Genomic DNA, 14,437 nt, shown 5'->3' on the forward strand with positions numbered 1-14,437 from the left:
TGATCAATGTGGTAAGAACATCAGTGCATGTTCTTCATCATCATTCATTCTTCATTATTTATTTCAATACCAATGTTCGTAGGCACAGCAAAAGTACCAGTATATGTTCAATATTAAGTCAATACTCAAATAAAAAGCGTCCATCTTTATGGTTCCGTTAGTGTGTCAAAACAACTATAATGCATTTGACATCACAGTTTAGAGTTTCAATTAATATCTGGCAGTCATTCATATATATGTTTATTCAGTTGCTTTTATTTGTTATATTGCTTTTGTTTATTTTTAAAGGGTTAGTTCACCCAAAAATGAAAATAATGTCATGAATTACTCACCCTCATAATCTTTGAAATGCAAATCCGATGGCTCAGTGAGACCTGCATAGCCAGCAATGACATTTCCTCTCTCAAGATTCATTAATGTACTAAAAACATATTTAAATCAGTTCATGTGAGTACAGTGGTTCAATATTAATATTATAAAGCCACAAGAATATTTTTGGTGCGCCAAAAAAAACAAAATAACGACTTATTTAGTGATGACCGATTTCAAAACACTGCTTCAGGAAGCTTCAGAGCGTTATGAATCTTTTGTGTCGAATCAGCGGTTCGGAGCGCCAAAGTAACGTGATTTCAGAAGTTTGCCGGTTTGACACGCGATCCGAATCATGATTTAATTGTTATTGATAATCACATTTTATTTGTAATGACTGCTAGTTAGTTCCTGTCTCTTTGAAGCGCCTACTTCTGAAAAGCACAGTGTGCTCTGATTGGTCGGCTGGAGCAGTGTGTTGTGATTGGTGTTTGAGAAATGTCCCGCCCCTTACCATAACCGCCAGTTTCAACACTCTACTAACTAACTCAACCAGGCCCCGCCTCTTTATTCTGCATATGAATTATTTAAATGAGGGATATTGTGAAGTGTTCGTTCCTGGAAGGAACCTCTAAACTACAATGGAGGTGTTTCATCCCTGTCTCTCTTTATTTAATATGTTCTGTGTCCTCCAGATTACAGGACAGGACCCTGTTTTGCATCGGTCAGTAACCAGATGTGTCAGGGTCAGCTGACGGGAATCGTCTGCACCAAGACGCTGTGTTGTGCGACAGTGGGACGGGCCTGGGGTCACCCGTGTGAACAGTGCCCGGCTCAACCGCACCCCTGCCGCCGGGGCTTCATTCCCAACCATCGCTCTGGGGCCTGTCAGGGTGAGAACACACACACACACACACACACACACACAGACACACACACACACACACAGACGGGTCGGCTCTAATTGAGTCTGATTGGTTTTGGTTCTAATGCAGGAATGCTCGCAGTCATGCAAACAAGGACACACTGTCAGAACACATAGATGCATGCTTCAGTGAGCCAGACGATCCCACAACACACACACTGATCAAGATCAACTCTGAAACACTAAAAACTTCCTCCAGGACGAGTGCAACACACACACACACAAATTAGTCAGATGATGCACCTGCTGATCTGTGAGCTGAAGGCTGATGGGTATTGAGGTTCATTTGTGCCAAAAAGAATGCTTTATATTATACATTTGTCCATGTCTACAATCATTGTTGAAATAAATTAGTAAATGATGATGTGTATCCCAGCTAACAGGGAACATTCTCAGAACATTAGCTAACGTTCTGGCAAAGTTATGAACAAACATTCTTCCTGTAACGTTAATGAACATCAATTCAAAGTTATCAGGTCTTTATTTTAAGGTGACGTAGTTACAGTGTACTTCCTCAAATAAGTACTGAGTGATATCAAAGACTATAGAATAACGCATCACTTGTATTGTTTTGAATGGGAGAAAGTGCAACACGCAATATGGCGGAATAAGTCCTGCCTTCTAAATAAGAGCCAATCGCCGATTGGTAAAGTCATCGCGTCACTGAAGCGGCCATTAGAAGCTCCGGTTCCTATAGAAACAGTCAGACGTGCATTTAGGACTGTGCATGCGCATTAGGTTGATCCAGCCTGAAATAGCAAAAGCATAAAGAAACCTAAGGACTATAAATTCATTCACATTTATAGAACAGAAAGATAAATGCATGAATTTGTTTTAGAAATGCACATAAAAAGCAGAACGAAACAGCGCTGCTTGTTTAAACGGCACCACACGGAACATTTATCAGCTCAGAGCAAATGCATTTACTCGCTGACCGTCTCGATCATGTGTCATGTGTAAAAGTAGTTTTAACAGTGCTGACATGGATAACAGGAGAAACTTTGTGCCACAATGATCCAATTAGAAGGCTTTTCAATTCACAAATCACCAACATCTACTATGGATTTACTGTAGTAACTCTAACCATGGTATTGTGGCAGAAATGTGGGATATTCATATCAAATTTTATTGCATTGTTAATGTAAACGTATTAAAGGAGTAATGGAATATAATCACAGTATTTTCTGTTGTTGAGCTGTAGCAGTTTTTGTGCATTTGTACTTTTACGAAATGTCTTTAGGCTAATGTACCCTATAAAATTGAGGTTGATTCAATTTTTACAAATGTAAAAACAAATTTGCATCGGTATCCCAACTCAAGCTACTGTCAAATGTGCATTTCCAAGAGACAAATCTGTAAAATGCATTGCAGAGCAAACACGTATAAAGCATAAAACCGAGCTGAACGCACCATACAAATAAAACTACGGCAGTGACAGTAGACATAGACAAATGTGTTGCACAAAGCAGTGCTGGGGTAAGATGTGCCAGTCTGTGCTGCAGGTCTTGAAGAGGATCTTCAGTATTGTCACAGAATGACTCCGGTGTGTGTGTGTGGTTTGGCTGTGACTGTAATTCCTCCAGCTGGGTAAATTCTTTTATCGTCTGGCTGTCTGAGCCGCTCTGGGAGGGTGAGCGTGGGCTCGTCTCGTTTTCGTCTCCTCTCTCTCTATTCTGTCTCACACTTCTCTTCAAATCAATCAGGTTTTTATTCTGTCCCTCAATATTTTTCCTTGCTCCTCTCTGTCTGTCTGTCTGTCAGTGTGTGTCTGTGCATGTGACTGCATTCTTCTGTGTGTGTGTGTGTGTGATGCAGGTGTGTGTTCACCATTAACCTACACTAGAATGTCCAGAGCTGAACAGAACATATAATTACAAACTATGTCATCAGAATAAAGGTGAGAAGTTGAACTAAAAACCTGAAGATGGTGTCTCTTCGGTGTATCTCATAGGGATTCTTAAAGGGTTAGTTCACCCAAAAATGAAATTTCTGTCATTAATTACTCTCCCTCATGTCGTTCCACACCCGTAAGACCTTCGATCATCTTCAGAACACAAATTAAAATATTTTTGATGAAATCTGAGACTCATCCATAGACAGCAATATAATCAAGGTCCAGAAAGGAACTAAAGACATCATTAAAACAGTCATGTGACTGCAGTGGATCAACCTTAATGAGACGAGAATACTTTTTGTGCGCAAAAACAAAACAAAAATAACCACTTTATTCAACAATCTCTTCTGTGTCATTCTCATACGTAGTTTACGTCCAGCGCTTCCAGGTTCTACGTCAGAACGCCGACTCGTTATTGGCCGGCTCCTGCGTCAGCGTCACACGCATGCATCGTGCTGATCACATGGTCAGCTTTGGCCAATACTGAGCCGGCATTCGGACGTAAACACGGAAGCTTCACTGTGTTACTGCGTCACCTGCGTAAGATAATGACAGAAGAGAAGAGATTGTTGAATAAATTATTATTTTTGTTTTGTTTTTGCACACAAAAAGTATTCTCGTCTCTTCATCACATTAAGGTTGAACCACTGCAGTCACATGACTGTTTTAACGATATCTTTAGTACCTTTCTGGACCTTGAAAGTGTTGATTAGTATATGGACGAATCTCGGATTTCATCAAAAATATCTTAATTTGTGTTCTGAAGATGAATGAAGGTCTTACGGGTGTGGAACGACAGGAGGGAGAGTAATTAATGACAGAAATTTAATTTTTGGGTGAACTAACCCATTAAACACGTCTGATTGGCCATTGTGTTCATGCACTCAACAGATACGTCAGTGATTTGCTCAACGCTTGATCAACGCTTTAAAAACATGTTTTAAATAGACATCTTCGACGCTCTTACACAGATGCATACGGGAGTGTTTGAAAGCAGGCATCTATCAGCGGATATATCAGGAATGCTTTCAAATGCTCCCGTGATCATTGTAGCCAATCATAGACATATCTGTTGAGTGCAGTGGCCAATCAGAGGTGTTTAAGAATCTGCAGCAGCACATGAACTAAACCTGATGGTGATTATGTTCTCCAGCAGAGATTCTTGAGCTTCAGTATATATATACACACACACCCTTTTCCCCTTTTTAAACAGTATGATTTAGATCTTTTCTGTGACATAATGGAAGAACATCTTGACTGTCTGTATAAAAAGCCACATGATCAATGACACTCATTTTACTTACATTTGATTGTTCACATTGAAATGAAAGACTATATTGGTTTTGTCATAACTCTTTGCTCTTTTTTGTGGCTCCACAAAACACACATGAAGTGACAGGGCTTCATTCTGCTGGAACGTCGATATTTCCTCCTGATGTTGTTCTGTTTTGAATTACACACACTGATTTGAGTGCATCTGTTGTGTTGTGTTGTTAAAGCATTTCCTCTCTTTCTGTGTGTGTGTGTGTGCGCAGATGTGGACGAGTGCCAAGCCATTCCTGGACTCTGTCAGGGGGGGAACTGTGTGAATACTGTGGGCTCATTTGAGTGCAAATGCCCCGCCGGACATAAGTTCAACGAAATAACACAGAAATGTGAAGGTGAGAACACACACACACACACACATCAGAACTCGTGGTTCGGCTCTGCAGCTGGAGTTTGTATTGTCTCTACACACAACATGAGATCTCTTTAACATCTCAAATGTTTCTCCTAGACAGCAGTGACATTGAGAATGGAGAACAGACTTATACTGAAGTTCTCAGATGTTTCCTCATCTCCTCACTGCAAAAAATGATGTTCTTCCTCAGTATTTTTGTCTTGTTTTTGCTGTGCAAATATCTAAACATAGATACATTTACTGGAGTCTGCATCAAAATGAAGTGAGTTTGTGCTCAAAACAAGAACAAATATCTGCTAATGGGGTCATAATAATAATCTTGTTTTTGTTCGTGTGTAGTTTATTTTTCTGACCCCATTAGCAGATATTTGTTCTTGTTTGAGCACAAACTCATTTAATTTTGATGCAGACTCCAGTAAGCGTATCTTGATTTAAGAATGTTTAGATATTTGTGCTGGAAAACAAGACAGAAATACAGTGGAAGAACATGATTTTACATCTGTCTCCTCTAGAGTTTCAGAAGTCATTGCATATCTCAAAATATGCTCAGATTTGCTAAGATAACAAAACCTCAATATGAACTGCACTGAAACAATTTTCACTCAGAGATTCTTAGATAGTTTCACATAAAATTACAAACAAATGGCGAGCAACACATTGAATTAAGCATGAAATTTTGAAGTAGAAAGACTAGAATTGTATTTTCTAATAATCTTACATTTTTATTTAGCGTGCGCCACTCCACATTCATTTCACAGCTCTAGACTCTTACTGGATGACAATTACTGACTCTTTTGGGTGTTTTTATCTATCTTGAAGAATTTTTGGAGACAAAACTCCTCTTAGCATTTATCTTTGTGTATTTTTCTCGTCTCAGACTCTCTATTTGGGGTTTTATCTGGTTTAGTTCAGCTAAACATCTTCTGTAGTTTGTTTTACAGTAGAATGAGCTTCATCCATTAGAAACTCTCTCACATAAACTGCATCTAAAACGTCGTCTAATGAAATATATTCCCTTTCATGTAGTGTGCAGTAGAGCTGTTTGTGAATGTAAAAGCTCTGTTTCAAAGATCAAAGTGCAGATAAATGGAGTTTTTGTCTCCTAAATGAATGAATTGATTCCGAACAGAAACGAGTCGTCAGTAATTCAGTCTCACTTCTGAACTAATTCGCATAATGCCCGCCTCTGGTGTTCATTGGCTGAAAAGTGTCTCTTTGCCCCGCCCTCAATCACTGGAGTTGTATCTGAGACTGGAAGAGTTTGGTTCGTGTTGTTCATGTCGAGAAGACGCTGTGAATCAAGAGCTGAGATTCAGATATGATAATGAGCGTTTGGTTTCTGACCAATCACAGCAGAGCAGCGCTCAGAAAGGCGGGGTTTCGCGAGACCGAATCTTTGAACGAAGCGTTTCAGACACTGAGAGAAAAGAGCTGATGCTGCAGTGGATATTATGAGGAAATTAAAGTGTTTTTGACCTTGGATGAATGTGAACCTGTTGCAGGAGACTCGAAAACAACATTAGTAACTTTAAAATAGCATAATGGGGCACTTTAAAGCTTGACACCATGTGCACGTTCAGACTCAAGCTGGTTCTGCGACGGTCCCGACACCACTTAGACAAGATTCGCATGAGTTTGTTCAGACAGAGTCTCATTAGCTCAGAGACGACTCTTTCAGCAGTGTTTACAGGACAGAGACAGAGAGAGTCTGGCTGCTTCTTTGTGTTTACAGCAGGACAGAAGAGTTTTATTTTTTCTTGTTCAATCAAATGAGTCGTTACTGAACCCTTTAAAGCAGAACCGAGTGTGTGTGTAGATTTTGTTGTGTAGATGATGTCTGTGCTCTTTAGTAGTGTGAAACATTTGACTTGAGATTAGAGACGTTGTGTTTCTCAGCTAAACTGTCCTTCACTTACCGACCTAAACCAAAGGCATTAAAGATAAAATATATTTTGATTCGAGTAAAACCTGAAATCTATTTATGTAAACGCTATCCTTCAAAAGCTTTGAAAAGAAATTAATACTTTTACTCATCAAGGATGCATTAAAAGTGACAATAAAGACATTTAGAATGTTACAAAAGATTCTATTCAGAATAAATGCTGTTCTTTTGAACTTTTTAATCATCAAAGAATTCTAAAAAATAAAATTTATGATGGTTTTGACACAAAAATCTGAAGCAGCACAACTGTTGATAATAATCATAAATGTTTCTTGAGCATCAAATCATCATATTAGAATGATTTCTGAAGGATCATGTGACGAGTAATGATGCTGAAAATTCAGCTTTGATCACAGGAATAAATTACACTTTACTGTATATTTACATAGAAAACATCTGTTTTAAATTGTAGTAATATTTTGTGATTTTTACTGTAATTTTAATTCAGATTTGATCACAGGAATAAATTACATTTTACTATATATTCACATAGAAAACAGCTGTTTTAAATTGTAATAATATTTTGTGATTTTTACTGTATTTTTAATTCAACTTTGATCACAGGAATAAATTATATTACTATATAGACACACAGAAAACAGCTGTTTTAAATTGTAATAATATTTTGTGATTTTTACTGCATTTTTAATTCAACTTTGATCGCAGGAATAAATTACATTTTACTATATATTCACATAGAAAACAGCTGTTTTAAATTGTAATAATATTTTGTGATTTTTACTGTATTTTTAATTCAGCTTTGATCACAGGAATAAATTACATTTTACTATATATTCATATAGAAAGCAGCTGTTTTAAATTGTAATAATATTTTGTGATTTTTACTGTATTTTTAATCAAATAAAATTAGCTTTGATCACAGGAATAAATTACATTTTACTATATATTCACACAGAAAACAGCTGTTTTAAATTGTAAAATTATTTCACATTTTTACTGTATTTTTGATCAAATAAATGCAGCCTTGGTGAGCAGAAGAGACTTCTTTTTTAAAAACATAAATAAATCTCACCGACCCTAAACTTTTGAACAGTAGTGTTGATAACGATTACTGCTGCAGTCGATATCCTGAAGATCGTCATGTTTGTTTCAGAAGGCATGAAGGTCAGTAGATGATGACGAGAACTATTGCTTTAACTAGTATGGTTTTCTTGGGCAGCCATGATGTGCTGGATCTGATGTGGTCTGATGGGTTGTTGTGTCTCAGACATTGACGAGTGCTCACACATCCCGGGCCTCTGCAGTGGAGGTCAGTGCTCCAACACCATCGGCAGCTACTTCTGCAGGTGTCCGGTGGGCTTCGACACGGCGCTGGACGGCTCGCGCTGCATCGGTGAGTCTGACCACCTCCTGCTCTCCTCCTCCCGAGAAACTATTACTGTTTTCTTATTGTTCACATTTAAAGTTGTAATGAAATCCAAAGGTGGAGGATCCCCCACAATCCACTGCAAACTCACGTTCAGATCATCTTGCATGTTTTTCCTCATTAAAAACTCCTTTCGCTCAGAAAAATGTCACATTGCTGTAGTTCAGGGATTCCCATATGTTTGTCAGCTGAACCTCTTTGATCTAAAATATTTTCTTGAAGTCCTCTTGAGATTTTAAGCTAATATTTCAATAATTTAACAATGTTCACATTTGTATGTTCATAGTTCGCTGATGTAAGTTAATGGTCACATGACATGCAGGTAAACAAATAAAATATTCAATTTTTATTGATTTTATTTTAAAACATTTATTTTAAATTTACATTTTTATGATTTTATTAATTTTGTGTTTTGAAAAAAATGGTGTTTTGTTTTGATTGTTTTTATTTTAAAATAATAATTATAATTTTACATTAATTCTATTATAACAATAATTAATTCTATTTTAATTAAATTTTTAGTGTTTAATTTAGATTGTTTTTGTAAATCATTTATTTTATTTTACATGTTTATTATTTATTTTTAGTAATTGTTATTTAAAAAAAATTTTATTATTATTTTTAGAATTAATTTTTATTTCGAGATTGTTTTCTTTTTAATTTAATTTATTTTCATTTTATATTTTGTATATTTAATAAAGTTTTATTTTTATTGTTTTTATTTTAAATAATTGTTCATTTTACATTTTTATGATTTCATTGATTTTTAGTTAGTGTTTTTATTTGATTGTTTTTATTTCAAAATGTTTTATTTTAATTTTGCATTGTTAGAATTAAAGTTTTATTTTGATTATTTTTATTTTTAAACCTGTTTTCATTTTACATTTTCAGAATATAATTTTTAGTCTTTCATTTAGATTTTTTTTATTTTGATTTTACATTTTTATCATTTTAGTAAGTGTTCTATTTTGATTCGTTTTTATTTTCAAAACATTTATCATTTATTTTTCATTTTTATGATTTAATTACTATTAGCTTTTCATCAAACCCTGATACCGTTAACGGGGTTTTGAATGTCATTTGACTTTTAACTAACCTTGGCAGAACATGCGTACAGTTATTTGTCAGACCAGTAAAGCATATTAAACTGAAACTGATGAATTATTACATGAAAGTGTAAAAATAAACGTCCTGTGTGTGTGTAAGTGGGTCAGTGGTCTGATGTGTGTTGGCTGCGGTTCTGCAGGAGCGTTTGTGTGGAAGGAATGTGCGCTATGACTCGATCCACTCCAAACGTTTCCTGAGCCAAACATCCCTCTCTTCTCCTCCATCATCGCTCGCCGCTCTCTCGCTCATGCTTCTCCTGCAGCTGGAGATGCTCTGTCATTATACTCATATACTGCACCGTCACATAGCGCGCATGTGTGTGTACGTGAGAGAGTGTGAGTGTGTGGCCACGTATTTTTAAACACATTCATTTTGAGACTGTTTTAGCTCCAGAAATGTAACAGAACCAAGTGAAGCACTCAGAAGTGGAGTGACTCTGTATTGAACTGCAGTGTGAACGTCTGCTCTGCTCCAGATGCCCGTACGGGGTTCTGCTACACCAGCATCGTCAACGGACGCTGTGCCAACCTGCTGCAGCAGCGAATGTCTAAGAGTCAGTGCTGCTGTGACAACCAAGGATGCTGGTCTGGATCCACCGTCCCAGAGATGTGTCCCATCCGCGGAACAGGTGACCCGACGCAACACGCTTTAACACGCCTCATGCCATGACCGTTAGTTTCCCTCAATCTCTGAAGACAAGAGTTCATCGTACTGTCAGTCTCTCAGTTCTGATACTTTAGTATGTCTAAAGTGGACCATTGAAATCAAAAACCTTAGATCTGATCTATCACATGTTACCGCTGGTGTTCCCCAAGGTTCAGTCTTGGGACCTCTTCTGAATATCTGAACATGCAATGTATCAAAAGAAAAAACAGACCCTCTGCTTTTACTTAAAAACCCGTTTTATTCTAGCTTCATGCATTCTTTTTTTTATCAACACTTTAATGTGGGCAAAGTTTCTTAAAAACAAAAATTTGAATAAAAGCTGAGAAAATCGTACAACATGCATAATGCTTTATCGCTTGTTTCTGCTTCTTCTTCACCTGTGTTTTGATCCGGAGATTCTGTACTCTTTCAGAAGATGCGTAATAGCGCCCCCTACCGTATAACAGTGAAAACACAGAAAATTATGTCATTGGCGGGGAGGGTTTTTTTTTTTTTTTGCAATGAAACTTTCTATTTTCATTAAATCGATATAGTAAATAGTTTAACTGCGTTTCAACAAGCAATATCGGAAGAAAAAAACAGACAATAAATAATGATTATGATACAGAAACTATGTAGCAAGTTTACTTTAATGAACTGAAGAATATGAAACTGAACAACTCTCTCTCTCTCTTTCCTCAGAGGAGTATCAGACACTCTGTCTGATTAGTCAGACGATTGTTGATCCAGAGCGACCATATCCTGGTCCTGGTCCTGGCCCTGGTCCGTATCCTGGTCCGTATCCTGGTCCTGGTCCGCGTCCTGGTCCTGGTCCCTATGACCCAAATGTCCCTTACCCACCTGATGTGTTCCCGATACCTTTGCGGCCCACATCTGCTGACCTTCCCTCGTTCACCATCAGGCCTGGTAATAAACACAAACACGCATTGATACAAACGGATTGGTATACGAAATGTTTACATCAAACATATTTTAGTAACTTCTTACTACCTTTGTCTCAAGATCATGTGATCCGATCAAAGGCAAATAGGTTAATTTGCTATAATGATGCATAATTTTTCCTTGTTTTTATTGGACTTTTATCCATCACTTATGAATAATGCAGGTGTGCGAGGATCTCTGTTTTCTATTTACTCACTTTCTATCTGATCAAATATATTAAAGCTTGGCTTTAAAAATGCGTATTAATAATAAAATTGCTCATGGAGTTGTAAGATTATATGGTAACACACTCTTTTGATGGTTCATTCTACTAACTATGAGTAACTTTGCATGTACATGTCAACTTATTCTACTAACTCGAACCGAACAGTCTACTAATACTCTAATGAGAACTAGTTGACACATATTTGACAAGTTACTGATACTTAGTAGTATGTCTAAAGTGGACCATTGAAGTGTCCAGTTCCTACAACTAAAAGATTTTAGATCTGAGCTATGCTACCGTTGGTGTTCCCCAAGGTTCAGTCTTGGGACCTCTTCTGTTTATTATTTATGTATTGCCCCTTGGACATATTTTCAGAAGTACGAAATTAATTTCCATTGACGACACAGCTTTACATGTTTTGCATGCCTCGACTTTCTCTATCAAGCTGTCTAGGTGAATTTAAAAATCATTTAATTTCCTTACCGCAGTGTTGAGACTCTGAGCCTTCCTGTCTCTCTCTCTTTCAGTCATCCTGCCTCAGAACGTCAGCATCAGGAACATGTGCGAGGTGATTCGTAATCTGTGCGTCAACGGCCGATGCGTGCCGACGCCGGGCAGCTATCGCTGCGAGTGTAACATGGGCTTCAGGCTGGACGGACGCGGCGAATGCATCGGTCAGTAGCTTTGTTTCCATCTAACTAGGCATGTGACGGTATCAAAATATCATGTTGCGATTAATTGCTGAAGCTTTTATCGCGGCATACGGTATTATCACGATATTGAAATAAGTTGCAAAAAAAGTGTTGTCATAGTATAACAGGTTTAGGTACTCTTTTTGTAATAAAAATAACTCTGAATATGTTTAAATACGATAATACAATACACCAAAAATATATAAAGTAAAATTTTCAAACAGATTAAAAGTGCAAAAGAATTAGGCTATAAAGAACAACAGGAAACACTTTACAATAATATCTCATTATTTAATGCATTGACTAAGATTGAGCAACAGCTACATTTGTTACAGAAAGTGTTATTTTTTGTTAATGTGAGTTAAGAAACACAACTGATCATTGTTAGTTTGATCTCAGCTCCATTAAATAAGTTATTTTGATTTTAATAATGTTATTAAACAGTAACTAAGAAATAAAAATGAACTAAGAATAATTAATGCTTTATAAGTATTTTTCATGGTCAGTTTGGTAATAATGAATTAACATGTTAACTAATGAAGCCGTATGTCTCAAAGATTTACTGAACAATAACAAATAATCCAATCATGTTGTAGTCCAGATTAAAATATAAAAATGTTTAAGTTTGAAGATAAATAACCTATTAAGTCTTTAAGTATTTGGTGCTGTGATGAACAACAGAGATTACAAAATAACGAATGTCTGTTTGAAGCATTTTAAAAACTTCACTAGCGCAGCTGCTTTGTTTGCGGGGTTTCCGGGGTAACCGCTGCATTTCTGCTGTTCCATCAGCGCCCTCTGCTGTCAGAGAGTGAACGTGCACTTTCATTCAGCGCGTCTCCTTCACTCGTTCCGTCATGTGCTTCTCATTCACATTGGGCTTGTTTACATCTGAGCGCATAGAATACAGCGGTGTTGTGCATTTTATACAGTTAATGGGGAAAGTATTCTTAAATGCATTATAAAAATTTGAATAATTGGTAATAAATTATTATTTACGGTATTTTGAAGTGCCCACGATAACAATATCGTGCATATATCACATTACCGAATATCGGCACAAGTTTACATCCAACGTTGCGCAAAATTGAAATATGACAGATGAATAATGACAGACTTTGACTCAGGCGTTTCAGAACCACCAAACCAACATTTGAGATGCTGCGATGCGATTGGTCCACTGGTTAGTCCAGTTATCCAATCACAGCCTCTGCTGAGGCAAAGTCACATGAGAGATTTATTCAGTAAATGTGTCATAGTTTATGCACGTCTTCTTTTTGGATAAAAAAGTTATCCGCCTCAATTGTGTGCATACGTTTTTTTAGAATTTATGCGCATCTTTGCTGCGTTTTTTAATGCTATATCCCAAACTGTGCACAAAAATAGGTGGATGGAAACATAGCTAGTGTGATTTCACTTGTGTGTGTGTGTTCAGATGACAATGAGTGTGAGCGACAGCCCTGTGCAGTCGGAGAGTGTATAAACACACACGGCTCCTATTACTGCCAGTGTCCCACTGGATTCCAGAGCACTGCGACTCGAACCGAGTGTCGAGGTAATGACACACAAACACACACACACACACACACACATCCCACACATGCACACACACTCACGTCTGTGTGTTCTCTGTAGATCTGGACGAGTGTGTGGCCAACGGTCGCATCTGTAACAACGGGCGCTGCGTCAACACGGAGGGAAGCTTCCACTGTGTGTGCAACGCCGGCTTTGAGATCTCAACGGACGGCAGGAACTGCCAAGGTTAGACATCGTAATTTAATATAATAAATTATATCATAATTACGTCAAAATTACGAATGCAAAAATACTGATTGTTTCCAAACAGGTTTCACAAATACTCTTGACCATCCCATCTACACTGAGCAATGTGGACAATTAGGCATTCATGTGGGCGGAGTCTGAGTGGGTGGGAACATTCGGAGTGGGTGGGGTTTAACTGCAAGGGTAGAGTCAGAGTGGGTGTGGCCTGTTTTCAGGGGAGGAGTAAATGACAAGTGCTTGAATTTAGTTTTTAGAAAGATTTGAAATGCTTGGACTTGTTTTGTTGGAAAGTGCTTGATTGTAAAAAGAAATACACTGCCCTCCAAAAGTTTGGAAACACCCCTGGCAAAGTGTGGTTTTGGGCGATATCAGCATAAATCCGTATCATTTTTTGGTGCAAATACATTATCATTGAAGACCAGCAATAATAATTTTCATTTTGATTACATAATAATGGCAATATGCCCCTTTGCCAGCTGTGATGCTGGTTACTGGTTTAAACTTGGCCCAGGTTTGTAAAAGATGTTTGGGTCAGCACACCTTAATAGCTTCAACAACTGATTGCCAATTAAGTTTAGAATACAATGAACCAATCAGAACCCAGTTTAGGTCAGATAGCTGCTAATGCTGGATATTTTGATGAAGTTTTTTCTATGTATAAACTGTTTAAATAATAAAATATGTTTTTGTAGTTTGTGTTGCCCCTTATCAGTGCAAAATTATCACAAATTAAAAAGGATTCATGCCAATATTGTCCAAAACCCCACTTCTCTAGGGCGTTTCCAAACTTTTGGAGGGCAGTGTATGTGTACGTGGTTTTCATGCATGAAAAACAAATATATATTTTGGAAAAAGTATCAAAAGTCTTTAATGATGATTGCGATAGTAGTTAGACATTAGACTAA

General features: G+C 37.3%; 1 protein-coding gene across 1 annotated transcript in view; it reads left to right on the plus strand.

Annotated features, from left to right (window-relative positions):
• Positions 1-14,437, plus strand: part of fbn1 (fibrillin 1) — an 83,902-nt gene that overhangs the window by 8,598 nt on the left and 60,867 nt on the right. The window contains exons 7-14 of the mRNA XM_048167952.1: positions 1,005-1,202; positions 4,664-4,789; positions 7,980-8,105; positions 9,721-9,873; positions 10,593-10,817; positions 11,586-11,732; positions 13,186-13,305; positions 13,386-13,511. Of these exons, the coding sequence (XP_048023909.1) occupies positions 1,005-1,202; positions 4,664-4,789; positions 7,980-8,105; positions 9,721-9,873; positions 10,593-10,817; positions 11,586-11,732; positions 13,186-13,305; positions 13,386-13,511 (1,221 nt within the window). The remainder of the gene's footprint in view (positions 1-1,004; positions 1,203-4,663; positions 4,790-7,979; positions 8,106-9,720; positions 9,874-10,592; positions 10,818-11,585; positions 11,733-13,185; positions 13,306-13,385; positions 13,512-14,437) is intronic.

This window comes from Megalobrama amblycephala, linkage group LG19 (genome assembly GCF_018812025.1).
Source record: "Megalobrama amblycephala isolate DHTTF-2021 linkage group LG19, ASM1881202v1, whole genome shotgun sequence".
NCBI classification, from domain to species: Eukaryota; Metazoa; Chordata; class Actinopteri; order Cypriniformes; family Xenocyprididae; genus Megalobrama; species Megalobrama amblycephala.